At 46.9% G+C, this 26,317-nt stretch overlaps 1 protein-coding gene across 2 annotated transcripts in view; it reads left to right on the plus strand.

The window, feature by feature from the left end:
• Positions 1-26,317, plus strand: part of LOC125966911 (mitochondrial carrier homolog 2) — a 90,858-nt gene that overhangs the window by 13,637 nt on the left and 50,904 nt on the right. For both annotated transcript variants that reach the window (XM_049717495.1, XM_049717496.1), the window contains exons 3-4: positions 11,908-12,014; positions 20,315-20,341. In XM_049717495.1, the coding sequence (XP_049573452.1) occupies positions 11,908-12,014; positions 20,315-20,341 (134 nt within the window). The remainder of the gene's footprint in view (positions 1-11,907; positions 12,015-20,314; positions 20,342-26,317) is intronic.

A 26,317-nucleotide genomic window follows, 5' to 3' on the forward strand; every position in this document is an offset into this window, starting at 1 on the left:
CTGCGACTGCGGCGCGGTGCATACGCGGCGGTGTTTTACATAAAGGACGAATGATTCGATCACGGGATTTAATGACTTGGAGTGACAGAGATTGTTTGATAAAATTGTTTATAATTATATAGGCCTGTGGAATATTTTGAAGTGCAACGGCCGTCAGCGGCGCACACACGGCATTGTTGACATAAAGGACGATCAATGGATTTAACGATTTGGAGTGACACAGATGGTTTGATAACATTGCTTATATGATAGTTATTTGATATATAATTTATATATCGTTATATGGGCCTGTGGAATAATTTGAAGTGCAACTGCCGTCAGCAGCGCGGCGCGCATGCGGCATTGTTGACATAAAGGACGATCGATGGATTTAATGATTTGGAGTGACATAAATGGTTTGATAATAATATTGCTTATATGATAGTTATTTGATATATAATTTATATATCGTTATATGGGCCTGTGGAATAATTTGAAGTGCAACCGCCATCAGCGGCGAGCACCCGGCATTGTTTCAAGATTCAAGAGTTTTTTTATTCGCCATGTTTGAGTGTGCCAAACAAGGAATTTGACTTCGGTAAATCACAGCCTCTGTTCAACATTTAGGTGACTAACAACAGCACTCAGGACATGTGAAGAACGAAAGATATTCTCAAACACCCCCTGATCTTAAACTCCCAAGAGGGCAAGGAAAAAACTCAAAACTCCAGCTAGGGGAAATGAGAAACCTTGAGAAGAGACCACAGATGGGAGGGTCCCTCTTCTACGATGACCAGGCTGCAATGGATGCAGAGAGGACACATAGTACAAACAGTGTAGACAAAAAAGGTGTGGCAAGCGGGATGTTATTGCACAGTAATGACTCTGAGACTCTAAGAGTGGTGTGAGTTCATCAGAGCGACAGCCTGGGGGAAGAAGCTGTCTCTGTGTCTGCTGGTTTTAGTGTACAGAGCTCTATAACGGCGTCCGGAGGGGAGTAGTTCAAACAGGCTGCAACCTGGGTGCGAAGGGTCTGTTGAGATGTTACTTGCACGTTTCCTGGTCCTGGACAGGTACAAGTCTTGGATAGATGGGAGGTTGATTCCAATTATCTTTTCTGCAGTCCTTATTGTCCGTTGCAGTCTGTGCTTGTCTTGTTTGGAGGCCGATCCAAACCAGACAGTGATGGAGGTGCAGAGGACAGACTGGATGATGGCAGTGTAGAAGGTCTTCAGCAGCTCCCGTGGCAGGTTGAACTTCTTGAGCTGTCTCAGGAAGTACAGCCTCTGCTGGGCCTTCTTCCGGACAGAGTCTATGTGGCCGGTCCATTTCAGGTCCCGAGAGATTGTGGTTCCCAGGAACTTGAAGGTGTCTGATGAGAGAATAGTATTACTGCGGATAGTGAGGGGTGAAAGTGGTGAAGGGCCTCGCCTGAAGTCCACTGTCATCTCCACGGTCTTGAGCGGGTTCAGGTCCAGGTGGTTTTGGCTGCACCAGTGGACCAGCCGCTCCACCTCCTGTCTGTACGCAGTCTCATCACCGTTCTGGATCAGTCCGATGAGAGTGGTGTCGTCTGCATACTTCAGGAGCTTCACGGAAGAGTCACTTGCGGAGAAATCGTTGGTGTAGAGGGAGAAGAGCAGTGGGGAGAGGACGCATCCCTGAGGGGCTCCGGTGTTGGTGGTCAGGGTGTCAGATGTGATGCTCCCCAGCCTCACACGCTGTCTCCTGTTGGTCAGGAAGCTGGTGATCCACTGACAGGTGGAGGCAGGCACCGCAAGCTGGATGAGCTTCTGTTGGAGGATGTCAGGAGCGATGGTGTTGAACGCCGAGCTGAAGTCCACAAACAGGATCCTGGCGTACTTTCCTGGGGTGTCCAGGTGTTGCAGGATGTAGTGCAGTCCCATGTTGACCGCATCATCCACCGACCTGTTTGCCCGGTAGGCAAACTGGAGGGGGTCCAGCAGGGGGCCCGTGACATCCTTCAGGTGGTTCAGTACTAACCTCTCGAAAGATTTCATGACCACAGATGTCAGTGCAACAGGTCTATAGTCATTCATACCTGTGATGGCGGGCTTCTTGGCCACTGGAACGATGGTGGAGCTCTTGAAGCACGAGGGCACCTCACACAGCTCCAGGGAACGGTTGAAGATCCGTGCAAAGGTGGGCGCCAGCTGCTCAGCGCAGACTTTCAAGCAGGAAGGTGACACGCCGTCTGGGCCCGGTGCCTTCCTGACCTTTTGTCTCCGGAACATCTGGCGCACTTCCTCCTCGCGAATCTGGAGTGCGGGCGCGGCCTCTGCAAGAGAGAGAGTCGGTGACCACGGTGATGGAGGTGTGGACAGAGCAGTTGTGGGGGGAGGTGAGTATGTGGATTGTGTGGATTGTGCTGCAGGAGGTCCCGTTGTGTGGGAGGACCAATCAAACCTGCAGTAGAACCTGTTTAGCTGGTCAGCGAGCCTTGGGCTCTCCACAGGACGGGGGGTTCGTTTCTTGAAGCCCGTGATGCTCTGCAGGCCTTTCCACACTGTTGAGGGATCAGGATTGGCAGAGAGGTGTCTCTCCAGGCTCTCCCCGTAACACCTCCTGGCTTTCCTGACCTCTCGGTTCAGTGTGTTTCTGGTCTGCTTGAACAGGTCCCGGTCGCCGCTCCTGTAGGCCTCCTCCTTGACTTTGCGCAGCCTCCTAAGGTTCGGTGTAAACCAAGGTTTGTCGTTGTTGTACGTGCAGAAGGTCTTAGTCTGCACACACAGATCCTCACAAAAACTGATGTATGATGTGACAGTGTCAGTGAGTTCATGCAAGTCTGAATTTGCAGCTTCAAAAACACTCCAATCGGTGCAGTCAAAGCAGGCTTGGAGGTCCTGCCTTGACTCCACTGTCCACTTCCTGACAGTCCTCACCACAGGCTTAGAAGTTTTTAGTTTCTGTCTGTAGGCAGGGATCAGATGAACTAGACAGTGGTCCGAGAGTCCTAAAGCTGCACGAGCCACAGAGTGGTATGCATCCTTAATTACGGTGTAGCAGTGGTCCAGTGTCTGTGCCCCTCTGGTGGGACACGTTATGTGCTGTCTGTATCTGGGGAGTTCGTGTGCGAGGTTCGCCCTGTTAAGATCACCCAGAACAATGATTAGTGAATTTGGTAGAAGTTTCTCCATGTCTGTCACCTGGTCAGCCAGCATCTGCGTGGCTTCACTCGCACGTGCGTGTGGTGGGATGTAAACAGCCGCCATGACGATCGAGGAGAACTCCCGTGGTGAATAGAACGGCCGGCAGTTTATGAAAAGTGTTTCTAGGAGAGGGCTGCAAAACTCTTTCAACACCATGACATCGGTACACCAACGTTCATTAATGTAGAAACAGAGACCACCTCCCTTTGATTTTCCGGAGAGCTCCGCGCTGCGATCTGCACGCGTTAGCCGAAACCCAGCTAACTCCATGGCGTGGTGGGGGGTTCGTTCGCTAAGCCACGTCTCAACAAAACACAGCGCGGCGGATCTGCTGAAGTCCGTGTTCCTTGAAGTGAGGAGCAGCAGTTCGTCCATCTTGTTCGCCAGGGAGCGGACATTCGCCAGATGAATTGACGGTAGGGCAGAACGGAACCCTCTCTGCCTCAGATTTACGAGGGCTCCCGCTCATTTTCCGCGTCGCCGCCGTCGCGCTAGCTTGTATAGCACCGCCGCTCCGGCTAAAATCTCCGACAAACAGTCTGAATCAGAGAGAACAGGAGAGAAAATACCAGAAAAAGACTGACCGATGTTTAACAGTGCTTCTCTAGTAAAAGTGATCCGGGATGGACAGCAGAAGACACAGAAAACACACAAAATAAGACAAAGAAACAGAGAGCGACTCACCGTGGCAGCCATCCGCGGCGCCATCAGATGACGACATAAAGGACGATCGATGGATTTAATGATTTGGAGTGACACAGATGGTTTGATAATATTATTGCTTATATAATAGTTATTTGATGTGTAATTTATACATAGTTATATGGGCACGTGGAATAATTTGAAGTGCAACCGCCGTCAGCGGCGCGCACCCGGCATCGTTGACGTAAAGGACGATCGATGGATTTAATTGAAGTGAGACAGATGGTTTGATAATAATATTGCTTATATGATAGTTATTTTATATATAATTTATATATCGTTATATGGGCCTGTCGAATAATTTGAAGTGCAACCGCCGTCAGCGGCGCGCACCTGGCATTGTTGACATAAAGGACGATCGATGGATTTAATGATTTGGCGTGACACAAATGGTTTGATAATATTATTGCTTATATAATAGTTATTTGATATATAATTTATATATGGTTATATAGGCCTGTGGAATAATTTGAAGTGCAACTGCCGTTAGTGGCGCGGCGAGCATGCAACATTGTTGACATAGAGGACGATCGATGGATTTAATGATTTAGAGTGACACAGATGGTTTGATAATATTATTGCTTATATAGATTCTGAGGTAGACTTTCCAATCTCCAGGGTCGAAGTCACTGAGGCAGTTAAAAAACTCCTCGGGGAGAAGGCCCCCGGGGTGGATGATATCCGCCCGGAGTTCTTGAAGGCTCTGGATGTTGTGGGGCTGTCCTGGCTGACACGCCTCTGCAACTTTGCGTGGACATCAGGGACGATACGGTGCATCTGGATTGGCAGACTGGGGTGGTGGTTCCCCTCTTTAGGAAGGGGGACCGGAAGGTGTGTTCATATTACAGGGGAATAACACTCCTCAGCCTCCCTGGTAAGGTCTATTAAGGGGTGCTGGAGAGGAGGGTCCGTCGGGAGGTCGAACCTCGGATTCAGGAGGAGCAGTGTGGTTTTCGTCCTGGCCATGGAACAGTGGACTAGCTCTACACCCTCGGCAGGATCCATGGGAGTTCGACCGTGTCCCTCGGGAAGTTATGTGGAGGGTGGTTCGGGAGTACAGGGTGCCGAGCCAACTGATAAGGGCGGTTCGGTCCCTGTACCACCGATGCCAGAGTTTGGTCCCCATTTCCGGCAGTAAGTCAGATTCGTTCCCAGTGAGGGTTGGACGCCGCCAAGGCTGCCCTTTGTCACCGATTCTGTTCATAAATTTTATGCACAGAATTTCTAGGCGCAGCCGAGGCGTTGAGGGTGTCCGGTTTGGGGACCTCAGCATCGCGTCTCCGCTTTTTGAAGACAACGTGGTGCCGTTGGCTTCCTCAAGCCGTGATCTCCAGCTCTCACTGGAGCGGTTCGCAGCCGAGTATGAAGCGGTCGGGATGAGGGTCAGCAACTCCTAATCCGAGTCCATGGTCCTCGGTCGGGAAAGGGTGGAATGCCCTCTCCGGATCAGGGATGAGATCCTGCCCCAAGTGGAGGAGTTCAAGTATCTTGGTGTCTTGTTCACGAGTGAGGGCAGGATGGAGCGCGAAATCGACAGGCGGATTGGTGCAGCGTCGGCAGTAATGCGGACTCTGTACCTGTCCGTCGTGGTAAAGAGAGCTGAGCCAAAAGGCAAAGCTCTCAATTTACCAGTCGATCTACGCTCCTACCCTCACCAATGGTCACGAGCTATGGGTCGTGACTAAAAGAACGAGATCCCGGATACAAGCGGCCGAAATGAGTTTCCTCCGCAGGGTGTCCGGGCTCTTTCTTAGGGATAGGGTGAGAAGCTCGGTCATCTGGGAGAGACTCGGAGTGGAGTCGCTGCTCCTCCACGTTGAGAGGAGCCTGATGAGGTCGCTCGGGCATCTCATCAGGATGCCTCCTGGACGCCTCCATGGGGAGATGTTCCGGGCATGTCCCACCGGTAGGAGACCCCTTGGACGCGCCAGGACGCGCCTGGACTATGTCTCTCGGCTGGCCTGGGAACGCCTTGGGATACCCCGGGATGAGCTGGATGAAGTGGCTGAGGAGAGGGAAGTCTGGTAGTCCCTCCTGAAGCTGCTGTTCCCGCGACCCGACCCTGGATAGATAAAAAAATGGATGGATGGACTTAAACCAACTAGACGTGGTGTCGTCATAAGAACGACAGATAATGAACTAAATGAAAATATTACAATTATATAGTTTTTAGTAGTAAATATATATATATATATATATATATATATATATAGTAAATATGAAGTACCGTATTTGCCGGTGTATTGGTCGACCTTTTTTGATCCAAAATCGACCGAAAAAAATCGACCTCGACTTGTACACCGAGTCATAAAATTTAACTTCGTATTCATCGCTTCAAATGTGATGGTAACCAAGGCCGTTTCTCATGCATCTCATTGTGCGTTGCACTTAGAAAATTTGAACCGGGCGGTGTGCGCGAGTGCGCGGCCCGCTGGAAGTCGAATGAGGCTCAGCGATCTCCTCCACGGTGCTTATAAACAGCCGATCCGCTCGGCGGGGGCTATTTTCGGCCACTCGGCGCGTGCGCACGGCCTCCCGGATGTGCCGGGCGGCGTGCGCGAGTGCGCGGCCCGCTTGAAGTCGAATGAGGCTCAGCGATCTCCTCCGCGGTGCTTATAAACAGCCGATCCGCTCGGCGGGGGCTATTTTCGGCCACTTGGCGCGTGCGCACGGCCTCCCGGATGTGCCGGGCGGATGCGCGAGCTCGCCGGCCGCTGGAAGTCGAATGAGGCTCAGCGATCTCCTCCGCGGTGCTTATAAACAGCCGATCCGCTCGGCGGGGGCTATTTTTGGCCACTTGGCGCGTGCGCACGGCCTCCCGGATGTGCCGGGCGGGTGCGCGAGCTCGCCGGCCGCTGGAAGTCGAATGAGGCTCGCGATCTCCTCCGCGGTGCTTATAAAGTGCCGATCCGCTCGGCTTGGAGCTATTTCCGGCCTCCCGTTGGTGCCGGGCGGCGTGCGCGAGCTCGCCGGCCGCTGGAACTCCGCGATCTCCTCCGCGGTGCTTATAAACAGCCGCATGCGCACGGCCTCCCGGAATTTGAACACATTTCGTCAATAAATTTCGCATATTGAATTTTGAAGTTTAATATAATGCAACAATTGAGCTCGACTTATACAAAGGATATATCATAAAATCGTAAATTTCCGTTGAATTTTAGGGGGTCGACTTATACACCGAGTCGACCTGTACACCGGCAAATACGGTATTTCACTTCATATTTACCTTCATCTTCGCTCGACGTTCACCCACTAACTTTGCAGTTTTGTCGGTAACCCGGCAATGCTGATGAACTTGGTTGTTCCTGGTTGATGATTCAAACTTCATCCCCCAAATATGGCCAGAAGAGACTGCACCTCTTTTTGTGAATACCTTTGCATTCAATTTTCGTCCATTCTTAAATGTGGTGACGAATGAAGCCAGCACAGCTAGTAAAGTGAATAGTAAAGTTAGCAATTAACTTATGAAGGCCACCCATGCGAAAATGGCACACCTAAATTCACCCAACCAATTCGCGTACTTTAGCACAATCCAACATCTCAAAGGTTCTGGGTAGGTACACAAAGATCTGGTAGCTGGGGGTACGTAAATCATAATAATCCATTGGATTTATAGCTCTCTTTTCTATTGAAGTCTATACTCAGAGCGCTCACAGTGGAGTCATTATTCATAGACTCACATTCACACTCTAGTGATGGTAAACTATGTTACAAGCCTAGCACAAAAAAGAAAGTGGATCTGGAATACCCGCCCTCCACCGCCGCTCAGCATCCTCATCATCATTAATTCGTCCTCAGATGGGCCTTCCATCGGAGCCTCCAGTTCACTTGATCCTTCATGCATCCCGCAAGCTCGTCAGCAGTTTCCGCGTCCATATCTCTCTTCAGTATATCCACATATGTATGTTGGTGTGGGATGCCCTCTTGATCAATGCCTGTGTGTTTGCTCCCACAGCACCAGCTTACTGGCTGGGAGTTCCCTGTGCCTGTCCCTGAGACAGTGACCAGCTAGCCTCATTTTCCTCATTTATTACTCAGCCTCAGTAGCCCTCCATACAGATGTATGTTGGTAACATGTACGCTCCAGGTGGTTTAGCACCCATCCAGAGATTTCTGCAGGGCATTTATTTCAAAGGACCTGTTTTTTCTCCCACGTTATATCTGTTTATTCACTGATTGGTTAATTTCGGTACAGTCAAACCTCGGTTTTCGACCACAATCCGTTCCAGAAGGCGGTTCGAGAAGTGAATCGTTCGAACTCCGAATCTATTTTTCCCATTACAAATAATGGAAAGAATTTTAATCCGTTCCAAGACTTTTAAAAAAATTGCCTTTTTTTAAAGCATTTTTTCATTTGCACATTTTTTTTCTGATCACGCAACTGCAGCACATCGCCGAATGCGCAATTGTAGCGTGCCGCCGACCGCGCAACTGCACCGCGCTGGTCGCATTATTGTGACAGAGCCGTCGCTAAAATTTAGAAAATATTTTTAAAGTCCTGATGTACTTTCCAAAATTTAAGTGGACCTCAGTGCGCAGGGAGCAGAATTTGGTCCGATCGCGCAACCACAGCGCGCCGGGCGCTCACTGTCGCATTGCTTTAAGAGCGTCTTTGTGTTTTAGAATGGCTTTACTGCTCCCACTTGCTTTCTTTGGAGGCATGATTAGGGGTTAATACATTCCTCAAAGTAACGAAAATACAATAACGAATGGAGTCAGTCGTTATCTGGGCCGCGCGGTTGGGTTTTCTCGGGTCCTTTCGGCTCACCTCGCGAGGTTCGACCTCCGAATTTTGTTCGACAACCGAAGCAAAAAAAAACGCGAATTTTGCGTTCGAACTCTGATTTGTTCGAGAACCGTGACGTTCGAAAACCGAGGTTTGACTGTATTTGCTTAGATTTGCCCTGCCTCAGAAATTCACTTAATGACAATGTGACTAGGCTACTACCGTATTTTTCGGACTAAAAGTAGCTCCGGAATACAAGTCGCATCAGCCATAAAATGAACAATATGGAGGAAAAAAACCACATAAGTGGCACCAGAGTATCAAGTTAAGTCAAGTTTATTTGTATAGCCCTAAATCACAAGCAGTCTCAAAGGGCTTCACATTGACAAGAGAGAAACTCCAGCCGAATCGGCCACTACAGGTTAATTAAAGGCCATATCATAGAAATGTGTCTTTAAACATGTCTTGTATGTTTCTACTGAGGTAGCAGTTCTAATATCCATTGGTAGGGCATTCCAGAGCTCTGGAGCCCGAATAGAAAATGCTCTAGACCCTGCAGACATTTACTTGGCCCTCGGTGTCACTAAAAGACTAGCGTTTTGCGAACGAAGGTTACGAGACGGAACATAACGAACAACTAGGTCGACAAGATATGAAGGCGCTAAGCCATGCAGTGATTTATAGGTTAATAGAAGAACCTTGAAGTCACATCTTAAATGGACCGGGAGCCAATGTAAGTTGGCTAATATTGGGGTAATGTGATCAAATGTTCTTGTCCGTGAGAGCAGCCTCGCAGCAGCATTTTGTACTAACTGTAGACTTTTGATGCTGGACTTGGGAAGACCAGAGAATAATGCATTACAGTAGTCCAGGCGCGACGTGACGAACGCATGTATAATAGTTTCCGCATCACCGGTCAAGAGGATCGGACAAATCTTAGCAATATTACGAAGGTGAAAAAACACAATTCTGGCTATATTCTTAATGTGCTTTTGAAAGGAGAGCGAAAGGAGATAATTAGAGGTTTATCGCGATCGTCTTGTTCGAGCGCACTCCCCGATAACGTAATTGTGTGAGGATATTGTAGCGGAGTGACGAGTGTAATTGTGTCATAGTTTATGGAGAAAAACAATTTAAAAGGGACATTCGACGTGCTGTCAAATCAGTCATATTTAAACTTGCGCAATGACGTCGGACTGCGGTCGCGGAGGAAAACGTATACGTTTTGCGGGGAATTTTTAGCAGCATGGGCGATAATTAGAGGTATCAATGTTTTTTATTTATGTCATCGCTAACATACACTGAGCGTTTATTAGAATATGGGCGATAATTAGATTCAATACGGTATGTATGAAATAATAATATAAACAACAATTTTATCAAACCAGCCGTGTCACTCCAAATCTTTAAATCTAACGGAATCTTCGTCTTGTCACTTAAAAAAAAAAAAAAGCACACACGGCTGTCGACGCCGGAAAGACTTTGAGCTGCTGACGTCAGACTAGATATATCAAATAAATGTAATATAAAGAAAAAATTTAACAAACCATCTGTGACACTCTAAATCAGGGGTGGCCAAACTTTTTGACTTGCGGGCCGAATTGGGTTCTAAATTTTGACCGGGGAGCCGAACCAGGAGCAGATGGATGTAGTGTTTGTGTGAAGTAATATAAACGACCTGTAAGGGTCATTGCATAAAAGGTTTTGGCCTTTAGTAGGTAGTAAAGCATGGATATTCAAATAAAGTTTTTTTAAAACAAATGCATTTATTAACAGCATTAAAAAAAAATCCCTAAAAAACTGCTATCAGTGATTCTCATAAAATATGACACTGTTATTATGAATAACCGTCTCCATCACTTCAGTGCCTGCAGGCCAGATTAATGAAAGATGTATGTTTATCTTATGAGATCACATCAAACGGCAAACAATCTGACCAAATATATCATCTTGAAGAATCGGTGAAAGCATACATCCAAATAAAGTAATCAAAACGGCAAAACGGTGAGGGGTATCTGAAAAAAAAATCAGAGCAGAGTTTTAACTCACAAACACCTGGTAACAGAAGTGAGGAAACGGAAAACACTTCCTTAAAGTAAGCCTTAAGAACTTTAAAGGTTAAGATTAGTCACAAACAGGTGGTGCATCAATGTCCTTGAGCATCCTGCATTGTTTGAAAATGAGAATGGTCGCTAGTTTCAATCCCTGCTATTTGTACAGATCATATTCAAAATGCATTTTTTTACAACAAACTCGAAAGCCTCCCCTTCATTTTCAGTGTTCATTTGATGTTGATGTTCATGTGGCTGAACGTCACGTCGCGTACGTCGAGCCAAATTGGCCACTCTTTTTAAACACTCGGCACTCAGTGTCCACCTTGCTTTTCCTTGGGCGACTCATTTTAATGGAAGGATTCCAGGGGAAGGTTTGTGGGTGGCTTTAGCGTAAAACTGTATCCGAAAACTCGGCGCGCAAATTATAAGAATGCTGTCGTCACAGCCCACGCTCTAAATTCGGCACTGCTACAAATAGAGCGCGAGTGCGCCATTCCCGTACTACTGAGTACGTACACGCACTTGTGAGTGTGCACCGAGCTTTCTGACACGGCTTCCGGTAGTAAATGCGCAGGCGAGTGGTTCCCCATCTACTGGGGAAACGCAGTCATTGCAGGCAAAATGACCGGGAAAAAAAGTTTAATAATACAATTTATTTAGGGTTGGCGGGCCGGATTAAACGGTCCCGCGGGCCGGATGTGGCCCGCGGGCCGTAGTTTGCCCATACCTGCTCTAAATCATTAAATCCATCGGAATATTTATCCTCTGTGTAAAAAAAAAAATAATAATAAAAAAATACACAGCTTTTGACGCCGGACTACGTGGGCTGCTGACATCAGACTAGATATATCAAATAAATGTAATATAAACAAGAATTTTAACGAACTATCCGAATCATTAAATCCACCGGAATATTATTCTGTGTCAAAAAAAAAACACCGCTGCCTTCACGGCAATCGGAAATTACTGAAGTCTGACAACATACACGTTGCTACTGTGTCACTCCAAATCATAAAATCTCCTGACTTCGGAAGTCAGTGAATGGAACTCATTGTCAGTGAGGTTTCAATTATTCCACAGCCATAGTGCGCCCTCATGCGGTTTAAAGTGAAAATAACATGTGAAGTGATCAACTATACTAGTAAGTAAGTAATGTTATAATGATCAAGTAAAAATTTGTGAAAAAATTCACATATAAGTCGCTCCAGAGTATAAAATTATGAATGTACCCTTTTCAACCTTGGCTTAATTTTTTATTGTTTCTTTCATGTTTCAGCAAAACACATCATCAAGATTGATGGAAAAGCGGGTCTCTTCAAAGGGCTCGGTCCAAGGCTTTGTGCGGGCACCATCGGCACCGTTGTGCATAGTAAAATTGCGCAGGTATGCTTGTTTTGAGCGTTATACCTAAAGATTATTATCCAGATAACAACTAGCACATCAACCAGCCACAATCTAATGCTCAATTTAAAATAGAATAGAATTATTGTCAGTGTCACATGTACAACAAAATTACAAGTGCCAACCGATCAGTGCATCTGCTAAAATAAAAATATAAAAAATAAAAGCTAAAACACTATACAAACTAAAAACCACACAAAAGAACATACACAAACAAGTGACATGAAATTGCACTCCCCCATATTTTTGTAACAATTCTCGACATCCCCTGATCTTAACTCCTACGAGGGTAAGGAAAGAATTAAGAATTTGAGAATAAATGAATAAAAAAAAGCGTATGAAGGCAGCTTTTTTTTCTCCAAACCTTAACTGCTTTTGACTTGCAACAACAATGTGCATTTACTTAATTAAAAAATAAAAATCCAAACTATACCCTGATTGCTTGTTTCACCGTTTTTACGGCTGAAGCAATGTTTGACCTACTGCATACTCAATGTGCCTCCTCAGAGTATGTTCTTGTCAGTCTGCACTGCAGCCATTTAATAAATGTATACTAAGAATTTAATATGAGGGTTGCAATCTTAATGCTGTACTATTCATCTGTTACAGGTAAGATCACATACTGACCCAACCACCAGCACCACCCTCTACCGCCACAAACACCCGAAGAACCAAAATTGAGTTGAAACGATTTACCGTATTGGCCCGAATATAAGACGACCCCGATTATAAGACGACCCCCTCTTTTTCAAGACTCAAGTTTGAAAAAATACTTTTTGAACACCAAATTTAATTTTTATACAGAAAATAATTACAGTACATCTGAAACAAATGAGTATAACAATATATTCGAGAGAAAAAGCATGTTATTTTGCCTCATTCAAATCATGCAAAAACTGTCAATCACATCTTAATATCTGAACATTTAAATATGTAAACTGAAGTGCAATCACATTTGTAAATGAATGGCTTCTGGTTTTTGAAATGTAAATAAACCAATCTACTGTGATAAAACAACAAAATTGCAATAACTGCATTAACCATCAAAGTGAAGTCTAACTATAGTCTTGAAACAAATCTGAATAAGGAAAAACATTGCAATAAAATAATGCAAACTGCTACCACTATTGTTGGGAAGCCTGAAGACTGTATAGGGGGCTGGTTCGGATGGTTATGCTCTTTTCAACCCCGGGTATGGGTCAGAACACAGGAAGGAAGACGTGGTTCAGTTTTGATTGCTTTACTGAATTATTGGCAAATAATAATAATCAATAACCATTAATGAAATACTCTCGGCAACACACCACACATAAGTCATCAATCGAGACAACAAAATACATTTGCTGGCGACTGTTAGTCGCCGTGCCGCTGCGTAACAGCTCCTCGTATCATGCGAGGCAAACTTAAAGGAGCGCGCCGGAGCTGTCAATCAAACGGCGCGCACACGAAGCAAACCGCGATCGGACAAACGGCACAGCAGTGGACAGTAGTAACAATAAGATGTATATACTCACTTTGTGTCAAAGACGCACACGTTCACAGCAACATACTCAGTCGATACCAGCGACCTTTAACTTACCGCTGCGCACAAGTGAAAATGGGTATAATGTTTAGACCCTGAATGTAAGACGACCCCCACTTTTTCAGTCTTATTTCAATGCAAAAAACATCGTCTTATATTCGGGCCAATACGGTATTCACAATACAAAGTCAAAGTCAAAGTCAGCTTTATTGTCAATTTCTCCACATGCCAAAGACACACAAAGAAACCGAAATTTCGTTCCCCCCTATCCCACGGTGACAAGACATGGCTCACAACAGACAAACAAGTAAACAAGTATAACAAAAGCGTGCTGAATAAATAATGAATAAATAACACAACAATAAATAAATAAATAAATAAATAAATAAATAAATAAATAAATAAATAAATAAATAAATAAACAGGAGGAGCAGAAAAAAAAGGAGCAAGTGCGCGTACAGCAGACATTCCCGAAAATAGCGCAACAGTGCCGCACGCTACGCAGAAGGGGGTAGCGAGTTCAGGGCCCTAACAGCCTGGAGAAAGAAGCTATTGGCCAACCAGTCAGAGACTAAGAGCCATATTTTTTACTGTGTTACCGCAACGAGCGCGCACACACGCACGCACACGCGCACGCCTCTGCTCAGCCAAATTTATTGTGTGACATTATCATGTTACACAGTAACATGATAATGACTCCTACAGTACTAAGACCACAGGCCAGTCATTTTCAACAATGAACATTGTCTCACACACACAAACTCTCAGTTCAACAAAGTCAACAAACAAAAACTTAATAATTTACAATAGTGTTTTTTCACTTACTATGCATGTTGCTTAGTACAACTTAGTGCATTCCTTGCCTTGAACAATCTTCTTCAAATCTGGCTTGTATTCCATTGTTGCTACTCGAAGCAATTCTTTTTGTTGGATGTCTGATACCATTCATTTTAGTTTTTCGTTTTCAGGAGACAAGATTTCAACACCGTCACTGAGGCATTTTTTAACAAACTCCCCTTCATTGTATGTCTTTTTAGCCCGTGCAATGTTCCAAGCCAGTTGATACGATGCAAGCGTGACAGTTTCTGAGCGCTTCGTAATTTTTTTGTAAAACTGTACCTGTTTTTCTGCCTGACTTTTCAAAGTGTCCAACTTGCGCTTACGAAATTCAGTCCCTTTTGGAAAGTCCTTATTGATATTAACATGATGTGAGCTGAAATGGCGCTGAAGATTTGACGCTTTGAAATGCGCTAATGACGTCTGACATATCAGGCAGAATGGCTTGCCATTGCATTCAATAAAAAATATAAACTTTCCCACTCTGTTAAAAACGTCCTGTGTTCATCTTCACCTTTTCTCTTAGCTGTGCATTTTGTCCCTGCCATTTCGAGAGCGAAATTGACACTAATGGAGGATATGCACGTGACGTCACAGACCGGCCGACGGTTTGTTTGGGTGGCAAAAAGTGGCGGACGCTAATAGGGCCAAGGCTGGTACTGGAGCATTTTTTAGCATTTTATCGGTTGCAGATCGTGGCAGAGTTGTTACGGAGGCAACTTAAACCATGGTGAAGAGTTGTTGTGCCTATCGCTTCCAAAAAAGCGATACCAAGAAGTTATATCGGTTCCCTGCGGACCAGACCAGAAAGGATAGCTGGGTGGCGGCGCTTCGCAGGACGGAACATGGCCGCAACAGCTCCAAGCTTTGGAAGCCAACTATCCATTCTTACATCTGCTCAGATCACTTTGTGGGAAGTACGTAATTTTGTTTTGTTGACGTCAACATTAATCTGTGAGGTATACTCGATGTAGTGCTATAAGGTACACATCCACCATCAGAGGACGCTCGCATGAGTGCCTCTCATAACATTTGAAATGTACTCTTTTTATTTATTTTAATGTATGTGATGTTTGCTTTTTACCCTGTGGGCTAAGAGCCTGTAATAAAGTTCATTATTATTGCTCGGATATTCCCTTAGTCTTGCTGCTACTCGGCCATGACTTAAGGAATGCATAATTACACAGCTTCATTACAGTATGTTTGTCCAATTGATAGTTTCTAATAATTAAATTGTTCACATATCTACAATTATAATATATTATTATTATATTATGTGCTGCCATGGCTGGCATCTTCTCCGTTTCGCTCCACTGGCTGTGACTCAACGGAATGGACATAACCAGCAGTCAGGTAGCGATATTGTTGCAAACTCTTGTAGGCTCTGAGGTCTTCCTTGGTATATGGACTTGAACAATCTATCAAATAGTTGTAAATGTCTGGATATGTTACTGGCGGAAAAGTCTCCTTATCAGAGGACCAAACGCTTGCTGTCCCAGCTCCTGCTACACTTGAGCTGGTGGCGTTCTTACTTGGTTTCCACAGCGGATCAACACGAATGTTAGTTTTTTAACTTTTCAGTGTATCTCTTGCGGGTTTCTTGGTCCAACTGCACGAAATAATCACTCACGACACCCACCCAGGCTGCCATCCTCACGAGTCGAGTGGCAGCGGACGAGGCTTTTTGCCACCTAAACAATAATGGCCGCCCCGATCTGTGACGTCAGTGCATATCCTCCATTGTTTCCTCGAATGGGTTTGCCCCTCCTCCTTTGCGGGATTTCACCTCCTGACGAAAATACCATATTTTTGAAGCAAACACGCACAAAAAAAAACCAAACACAAATCTTGATATGAACGTAAAAGAGCCGCATGAAACCAGGCAAAGAGCCGCATGCGGCTCGCGAACCGTGGGTCAAAGTGTACTTTGAAGGCAGAAAAATCAATTATTTTTAAATGAGCAATTGTCCTTTGTGAAGTTCAGAGGTGTTCATTTGGTGGGCTCAGGAATGCACACATACATGTTTCTATTGCATCAGGAACATAAAGTATTTATTCCTAACAAAAAATGACAGCAAGCCTGGTCTCTAGGTAGACCTATGGGTCACAGCTGCCCCTAACCGCAAAGTAGAGTGACAAAAAACTCCTATCCCTGACCCAGCCTATACCATACATTTCATCAAAAGAGCCTGCCTAGCTGTTTGTGTGTTCTGTTCTTGCCAAGGGTGGGTAAGTTTTGTGTGAGACTTGTTTGCAGGGAGGCACTGCTGCTTTTCCAAATAAGGAAAGTCTCATTTCCGTGGGACTATTGAGGTGAAGATTTTACATTCGGTTCTGCAGTTACATCCCCCCACGTGATGTGGGGGGCCTCCTGTTGCAAGCACCCGCCATCTGCAATCGCCTTTTTGTTTTTCTAGACATTCTCACAATCCCACTCACCCTTATCCGTAAATGAAAAGTGATGATTTATTGCAAACGGCAATAAAAGTAAATCCTTTCAATGTACATTCCTACAACTGACATTTCAATCTAGTGACGATCTGCGAAACGACAAGACATTATACAATTGAGAAAAAAAAAATCTGATCAGCTCTACTAAAAAAAAAGTTTAATAGCTTTGAGACATTTGTAATTTGTGTAGTCTGTAAGGGAGAGCCCGGACATCCTGCGGAGAAAACTCATTTCGGCCGCTTGTATCCGAGATCTCGTTCTTTCGGTCACGACCCATAGCTCGTGACCATAGGTGAGGGTAGGAGCGTAAATCGACCGGTAAATTGAGAGCTTTGCCTTTTGGCTCAGCTCTCTCTTCACCACAACGGACCGGTACAGGGTCCGCATTACTGCCGACGCTGCACCGATCCGCCTGTCGATCTCACGCTCCATCCTCCCCTCACTCGTGAACAAGACTCCAAGATACTTGAACTCCTCCACTTGGGGCAGGATCTCATCCCCGATCCGGAGAGGGCATTCCACCCTTTTCCGATCGAGGACCATGGACTCGGATTTGGAGGTGCTGACCCTCATCCCGACCGCTTCACACTCGGCTGCAAACCGTTCCAGCGAGAGCTGGAGATCATGGCCTGAAGAAGCCAACAGCACCACGTCATCTGCAAAAAGCAGAGACGCGATGCTGAGGTCCCCAAACCGGACCCCCTCAACGCCTCGGCTGCGCCTAGAAATTCTGTCCATAAAAATTATGAACAGAATCGGTGACAAAGGGCAGCCTTGGCGGAGTCCAACCCTCACTGGGAACGAATCCGACTTACTGCCGGAAATGCGGACCAGACTGGCATCGGTGATACAGGGACCGAACCGCCCTTATCAGTTGGCTCGGCACCCCGCACTCCCGAAGCACCCTCCACAGAACCTCCCGAGGGACACGGTCGAACGCCTTCTCCAAGTCCACAAAACACATGTGGACTGGTTGGGCGAACTCCCATGCACCCTCGAGGATCCTGCCGAGGGTGTAGAACTGGTCCACTGTTCCACGGCCAGGACGAAAGCCACACTGCTCCTCCTGAATCCGAGGTTCGACCTCCCGACGGACCCTCCTCTCCAGCACCCCTGAATAGACCTTGCCAGGGAGGCTGAGGAGTGTGATTCCCCTGTAATTGGAACACACCCTCCGGTCCCCCTTCTTAAAGAGGGGAACCACCACCCCAGTCTGCCAATCCAGAGGGACTGTCCCCGATGTCCACGCAACGTTGTAGAGGCGTGTCAGCCATGACAGCCCCACAACATCCAGAGCCTTTAAGAACTCTGGGCGGATCTCATCCACCCCCGGGGCCTTGCCACCGAGGAGTTTTTTAACTACCTCAGTGACTTCGACCCCAGAGATTGGAGAATCCGCCTCAGAGTCTCCAGGCCCTGCTTCCTCAATGGAAGGCGTGTAGGTGGAATTGAGGAGGTCTTCGAAGTATTCTCCCCACCGACTCACGACGTCCCGAGTCGAGGTCAGCAGCACGCCATCCCCACTGTAAACAGTGTTGACGTTGCACTGCTTCCCCCTCCTGAGACGCCGGATGGTGGACCAGAATTTCCTCGAAGCCGTCCGAAAGTCATTCTCCATGGCCTCACCGAACTCCTCCCACGCCCGGGTTTTTGCCTCAGCAACCGCCGAAGCCGCGTTCCGCTTGGCCATCCGGTACCTGTCAGCTGCCTCCGGAGTCCCGCAGGCCAAAACGGCCCGATAGGACTCCTTCTTCAGCTTGACGGCATCCCTTACCGCCGGTGTCCACCAGCGGGTTCGGGGATTGCCGCCACGACAGGCACCAACTACCTTACGGCCACAGCTCCGGTCGGCCGCCTCAACAATGGAGGCGCGGAACATGGTCCACTCAGACTCAATGTCCCCCGCCTCCCCCGGGACGTGGGAAAAGCTCTGCCGGAGGTGGGAGTTGAAGCTCTTCCTGACAGGAGATTCTGCCAGACGTTCCCAGCAGACCCTCACAGAGCGTTTCGGTCTGCCAGGTCGGACTGGCATCTTCCCCCACCATCGGAGCCAACCCACCACCAGGTGGTGATCAGTTGACAGCTCCGCCCCTCTCTTCACCCGAGTGTCCAAAACATGCGGCCGCAAATCCGATGACACGACTACAAAGTCGATCATCGAACTGCGGCCTAGGGTGTCCTGGTGCCAAGTGCACACATGGACACCCTTATGTTTGAACATGGTGTTCATTATTGAAAATCCGTGTCGAGCACAGAAGTCCAACAATAGAACACCGCTCGGGTTCAGATCAGGGGGGCCGTTCCTCCCAATCACGCCCTTCCAGGTCTCACTGTCATTGCCCACGTGAGCATTGAAGTCACCCAGTAGAACGATAGAGTCCCCAGAAGGAGCGCTCCCCAGCACTTCCTCCAGGGACCCCAAGAATGGTGGGTACTCTGAGCTGCTGTTTGGTGCATAGACACAAACAACAGTCAGGACCCGTCCCCCCACCCGAAGGCGGAGGGAGGCTACCCTCTCGTTCACCGGGGTGAACCCCAATGTGCAGGCGCCCAGCCGGGGGGCAATAAGTATACCCACACCTGCTCGACGCCTCTCACCGTGGGCAACTCCAGAGTGGAAGAGAGTCCAGCCCCTCTCGAGAGGGCTTGTACCGGAACCCAAACTGTGTGTGGAGGCTAGTCCGACTATATCTAGTCGGAATCTTTCTGCCTCGCACACCAGCTCGGGCTCCTTTCCAGCCAGAGAGGTGACATTCCATGTCCCAAGAGCCAGCTTCTGCAGCCGGGGATCAGACCGCCAAGGTCCCCGCCTTTGGCTGCCGCCCAGCTCACATTGCACCCGACCCCTTCGGCCCCTCCCACAGGTGGTGAGCCCATGGGAAGTATTTATTTATTTATTTATCTATTTATTTATTTTTATTTATTTATTTATTTATTTTTTTAATTTTTATTTTTATTTTTTTTTAATTTTTTTAAATTTTTTTTGCAGTGAGCAATTTGGTACGCTACTTTATATGATGCTAACAGTGCTTGCTGATTGACTGAAGTAGCATTCACAAAGTGGGATGGTTCTGGAAAAACAATGACAAAGAGCCTTAAATATGATCAAACTATCCTTAGTATGCCTTTATTGGAACAAACATTGACTACACAAACTCAAAGTACATGTAAAGCATTATTTCATTACCAGAAGGTTGTATCTTTTGTCTTTTATCTTTGACTTCCCTAATAATTTCGAACAATTTCCATAAAAAAGTTTTTCCTGTAATTGGGCTCATCTGAAAAAATAATGGGAAACTGTTATTAAACCTGGCTGACATTCATATCTGTGATCTCAATAGAAAGGAGAAAACAACACCAAACAAGATGTTTTTTTTAAACACACCCCTGAGAAAATTTGGTCAAATGGGCATACTTTTTAACTGGCACATTTATTGAAATTAACTGTGATGCTTTTTCTCTTTTGGTGCAGAAATGTCACGAACAAGGGACACTTGAGGTAAGAAATTACTATACTAATTATTCAATACTTTCAGTTTAAGGCAGAACTGCTATTTGTTAAAACACAATATGCTAATTACAAAAGGCTTAAAACACAATATGCTAATTACAAAGGCTGCGATTTAACTTGACTGTCACTGAGAGGGGAGCTTTGGGGTGGGGCTTCGAGCCAGCACAGACAGCAACCCTATCTCCCGACCGACTCACGATGTCCAGAGTCATGGTCAGCAACACCCAATCGCCAACATGCACAGTGCTAACAGTGCACTGCTTCAGCAACCACCGAAGCCGTGTTTAGTATGGCCATCCGTTATCTGTCATTTGCCTCCTAAAAGAAATGGTTGTGAAAGACCCCCATTGACATTTATCCTTGCCCTTAGGGTCAAATAAAGATGTGTTATTATTCCATCAAATGTATGATGAAATCCGAACTGCTCAATGATGCTAAAATAGAAAGAGCAGTTCACAGAATCAAAGGCCTAGTCTGCATCTAGCCCCACCAATGCTGCCTCCCGATTCAATCTCTTTATGTAATAATCACGTGTAAAGTCCTTTTAATGTCTTGAGTCTGTCTCCCTCGTGCAAATCCTGATTGATCAAGGTCAATAATTCCTGATAGCAAGCTCTCTACCCTTTTGGCTTGTATGGGTGAAGATTTTATAATCATGATTCAGTACACTTACCGGTCTATAGCTGCCGCATTCCTCTCTGTCCCCCCCCCCCCCTTCTTTCGGGATCACTGCTTCTTTCCACAAGATAAGCACCGCAATACCGTCCAATATTGAATTAAATGTTGACTGCAACATAGATTCCGATTAATTTATTAATGACCTCACAACAAGTTGGTGGAATTTGTTTCCAGTACAGAAGGTTATGCTCAACATCTGTGTCAACACAATACAATACAAACAATAAATAGACGGATACACATTGAAACATCAATTAATGATTTGGTGTCCGTACAGCTGTTGGGAAAAAACTGTTTTTGAATCTTACTGATTTCGTTGGCAAGGACCTGTAGCGTCTTCCAGAGGGCGACAGTCTGAACAGGTGATACGAAGGATGAGAGTGGTCAGAGGTGATTTTTACTGACCGTTGTGTGATGCGTCTATGGCACAGTGTGTCAATGGAAGGGAGGGTGTGACCTGTGATTTTAGATGATTTGTCTATTATTTGTTGTAGTTTTTTGCGTGAATGGGAGTCCAAATTTCAATACCAGACTATTATGGATTAGGTGAGTATGCGTCGAATGATGGCGGTGTAAAACTGAAGCAGGATGTTGTGCCTGACTCAGAATTTTTTTAGTTGTCTTAGAAAAAAATAATCTTTCATTGGCTTTTTTGTAGATTTGGTGTGAATGCGGGCGGCTCGGTGACGCACTGGTTAGCACGACCACCTCACAGTTAGGAGGGTGCGGGTTCGATTCCACCGCCGACCCTCCCTGTGTGGAGTTTGCATCTTTTCCCCGGGCCCGCGTGGGTTTTCTCCGGGCACTCTGGTTTTCTCCCACATCCCAAAAAGGCCGATTGAACACTCCAAATTGTCCCTAGGTGTGAGTGCGAGTGCGAATGGTTGTTCGTCTCTGTGTGCCCTGCGATTGGCTGGCAACCAGTTCAGGGTGTCCCCCGCCTACTGCCCGATGACTGCTGGGATACGCCCGCGACCCCCATGAGGACAAGAGGTACAGATAATGGATGGATGGATGCAGTGTTCCATCAAATTTTTAAGTGTCTATGCAAACACACAATCTCCCTGTGCACACTGTGGACCACTGTGTGTAACACCAGATAAAATAAATAAGTACATTTTGTTTTGTGTGACAGCTCGTTCCTTTTCTGTCGGTCTTTTGCGCTCTCTCGCAATAATGTACCGACCCTCCTGTCCCATCCTGAGTCTTTGTACAATTCCAACAGCTTTCAAATGACATTTTTATGCTGAATGTGACGCTTGAGGTAGTCCATCTTCCATTCCTTCCATATTTTTCCTTCTGTAAACTCGCCCGCACTTTTGGCTGCACTGCAAGTTTTGCAGAGGAGACCTTTCTCATTCGAAATAATAGAAAATCTGACCCAGTTTCACAGTTTCCTCACAGGAGGCTACCTGTCCTGACTCTGTGTCCTTTTTGACAGAAAGTTATGGATCCAGTGGGAGAGAGTGGTGCCAATGCCCATGTCCATGAGTTTATTGAAGACGATGACCGGGTTGATTGTGTTAAAAGCAGAGCTCAAGTCAATGAATAATATCCGGGTATAGGTGTGGGGAGATTCCAGGTGTTGTGTGATGTAGTAAATGGCCAGGTTTATTGCCTCTTCAACAGATTAGTCCGGTAGGCAAACTGGTGACTGTCCATGAGGGGGGAGGTGAGTTCTTTCAGGTGTGTGAGTATAATGTATACAAATGGTCTCATTATAACAGAAGTGAGAGCTATTAGTCTATAGTCATTAAGGCAGGATATTTTGTTGGATTTGGGTACCGGAATGATAACAGAGTCCTTAAACCAGGGGTGCCCAATACGTCGATCGCCTGGCCACTACTGGTCGATCGCGTGACATTAAAATGTTTTGGGGTTTTTTCTGCACTTCACGCGTGCGCAAACAACGGCGCTAACAACACAACACTAACACACTAGCTCGCGAGTTCCCTCTAATTGTCAGAACCCTGTTTTTTCTCTTAAACTTAAGAAAGGGTGTGGGGCAGCTGGACATAGTAAAAAGATTAAAAAAATATATATCACTTTCATAGGGAATGGGAGGAGAACTTTTTTTCTCACGATAACATATATATATGTTATCGTGAGAAAAAAAGTATAAAAATAAAATCATTCTTTGGGTAGATCTTTGTGACTTGGTCATTTCAAAAGTAGCTCGCGAGCTGAAAATGTTTGGGCACCCATGCCTTAAACCATTTGGGAACCATACTGAGGGAGGTGTTGTAGATGAAAGTACCGTATTTTCGTGACCAAAGGGCGCACATAAACACCTTTAATTTTCTCAAAAAAAAAGGTGTACCTTTTAAGAAGGTGCGCTTTTTGTGTGGACCAAATTAAAAAATCTGTCAAGTTGTTTTGTGTGGCTTCTGTAATATACAGGCGTTGACGTAGATCGGGACAGAAAAAACAATCAGAGGACAAGACATAACACGTAGAGGAGTACATAACTTGCCATTGTTTTGTGTGGCTTCCGCCACGTAGATCGGGACAAAGAAAACAATCTGATTAAGAACCATTAATTTCATCACTCAATTTCAACAGTTTTGTTAAAAAAATATTCCTGCTTGGTGCGCTACCAAGGTGAATATAATAGTCAAGCCTCGGTTTTCGACCACAATCCGTTCCAGAAGGCGGTTCGAGAAGCGAATCGGTCGAATCTATTTTTCTCCATTACAAATGATGGAACTTTTTTTAATCCGTTCCAAGACTTTAAGCATTTTTTCATTTGCGCATTTTTGTCTGATCGCGCAACTGCTGCTCACCGCCGGGCTACTTTTCAGTGTTTTTTTTTTCATTTGCCGCTCTCATCTCTGCGTCACATGTCGTGTACTCAAAGCAGCCTCTGAAGGTGTCGATGCAGGTGCTGGACCCGCACGGGACAGTTTTAGATTTTCTGCTGTTGGATTTAAGTTTTCCCATTGGCTCACCGTCTGTCGGAGGGGCCAAGGGGTCGGATGCAAAGTGAGCTGGGCGGCGGCCAAAGGCAGGGACCTTGGCGGTCCGATCCCCGGCTGCAGAAGCTGGCTCTTGGTACATGGAATGTCACCTCTCTGGCTGGAAAGGAGCCCGAGCTGGTGTGTGAGGCAGAAACGTTCCGACTCGACATAGTCGGATTTGCCTCCACACACAGTTTGGGTTATGGTACAAGCCCTCTCGAGAGGGGTTGGACTCTCTTACACTTTGGAGTTGCCCACGGTGAGAGGCATCAAGCAGTGTGGGCATACTCATTGCCCCCCAGCTGGGTGCCTGTACATTGGGGTTCACCCCGGTGACCAAGAGGGTAGCCTCCCTCCACCTTCAGGTGGGGGGACGGGTCCTGACTGTTGTTTGTGCCTATGCACCGAACAGCAGCTCAGAGTACCCACCCTTTTTTAAGTTAAAGTTAAAGTCCCAATGATCGTCACACAGCTCTGCATTTAACCCATCCCCGTGTGATTTTGATCCATCCCCTGGGGGAGAGTGAGCAGCAGCGGTGCCGCGCTCGGGAATCATTTGGTGATCTAACCCCCCAATTCCTTAATGCTGAGTGCCAAGCAGGGAGGCAATAGGTTCCCATTTTATAATCTTTGGTTTGACCTGCCCGGGGTTTGAACCCACAACCTTCCAGTCTAAGAGCGGACACTCTGCCACTAAGCCACTGAGCTAGGTCCTTAGAAGAAGAGCTGGAGAGCGCTCCTGCTGGGGACACCATTGTTCTAATGGGCGACTTCAATTTTCACGCGGGCAATGACAGTGAGACCTGGAAGGGCGTGATTGGGAGGAACGGCCCCCCCGATCTGAACCTGAGTGGTGTTTTATTATTGGACTTCTGTGCTCGACACCGATTGTCAATCATGAACACCATGTTCAAACATAAGGTCCATGTGTGCACTTGGCACCTGGACACCCTAGGCCGCAGTTCGATGATCGACTTTGTAGTCATGTCATTGGATTTGCGGCCGCATGTTTTGGACCCTCGGGTGAAAAGAGAGGCGGAGCTGTCAACTGATCACCACCTGGTGGTGGGTTGGCTCCGATGGTGGGGGAAGATGCCGGTCCGACCTGGGACACCCAAATGTTCTGTGAGGGTCTGCTGGGAACGTCAGGCAGAATCCCCTGTTAGGAAGAGCTTCAACTCCCACCTCCGGCAGAGCTTTTCCCACGTCCCGGAGGAGGCGGGGGACATTGAGTCTGAGTGGACCATGTTCCGTGCCTCTATTGTTGAGGCAGCCGACCGGAGCTGTGGCCGTAAGGTGATCGGTGCCTGTCGTGGCGGCAACCCCCGAACCCGCTGGTGGACAAGGGTTGACAGCATCCCTGAAGAAGGAGAACTATCGGGCCGTTTTGGCCTGTGGGACTCCGGAGGCAGCCCACGGGTACCGGATGGCCAAGCGAAGCGTGGCTTCGGCGGTTGCTGAGGCAAAAACCCAGGCGTGGAAGGAGTTTGGCGAGGCCATGGACAATGACTTCCGGACGGCTTTGAGGAAATTCTGGTCCACCATCCGACGTCTTAGGAGGAAGAAGCAGCGCACTGTCAACACTGTTTACAGTAGAGATGGCGTGCTGCTGACCTCGACTCGGGATGTCCTGAGTCGGTGGGGAGAATACGTCGAAGATTTCTTCAATTCCACAGACACGCCTTCCATTGTGGAAGCAGGGCCTGGAGACTCTGAGGTAGACTTTCCAATCTCCAGGGTCGAAGTCACTGAGGCAGTTCAAAAACTCCTCGGGGGCAAGGCCCAAGCGGTGTATGAGATCCGCCCGGAGTTCTTAAAGGCTCTAGATGTTGTGGGGCTGTCCTGGCTGACACGCCTCTGCAACTTTGCGTGGATATCAGGGACGGTACGGTGCATCTGGATTGGTAGACTGTGGTGGTGGTTCCCCTCTGTAAGAAGGGGAGCCGAAGGGTGTGTTCCAACTACAGATGAATCACACTCCTCAGCCTCCCTGGTAAGGTCTATTCAGGGGTGCTGGAGAGGAAGGTCCGTCGGGAGGTCAAACCTCGGATCCAGGAGGAGCCGTGTGGTTTTTGTCCTGGCCGTGGAACCAGCTCAATACCCTCGGAAGGATCCTCAAGGGGGCATGTGAGTTCGCTCAACCAGTCTACATGTGTTTTGTGGACTTGGAGAAGGCGTTCGACCGTGTCCCTCGGAAAGTTCTGTGGAGGGTGCTTCGGGAGTACGTGCAAAAGTATTCCCAACCAAGTACTGAGTGCATCAATGGACATTTTCAAATGTCTGATTTTGTTTTGCTGTTATAAATCTTTTTTTTTTCTTGGTCTGAGGG

The sequence above is a fragment of the Syngnathus scovelli genome, chromosome 4, assembly GCF_024217435.2.
Source record: "Syngnathus scovelli strain Florida chromosome 4, RoL_Ssco_1.2, whole genome shotgun sequence".
Classification (NCBI taxonomy): domain Eukaryota; kingdom Metazoa; phylum Chordata; class Actinopteri; order Syngnathiformes; family Syngnathidae; genus Syngnathus; species Syngnathus scovelli.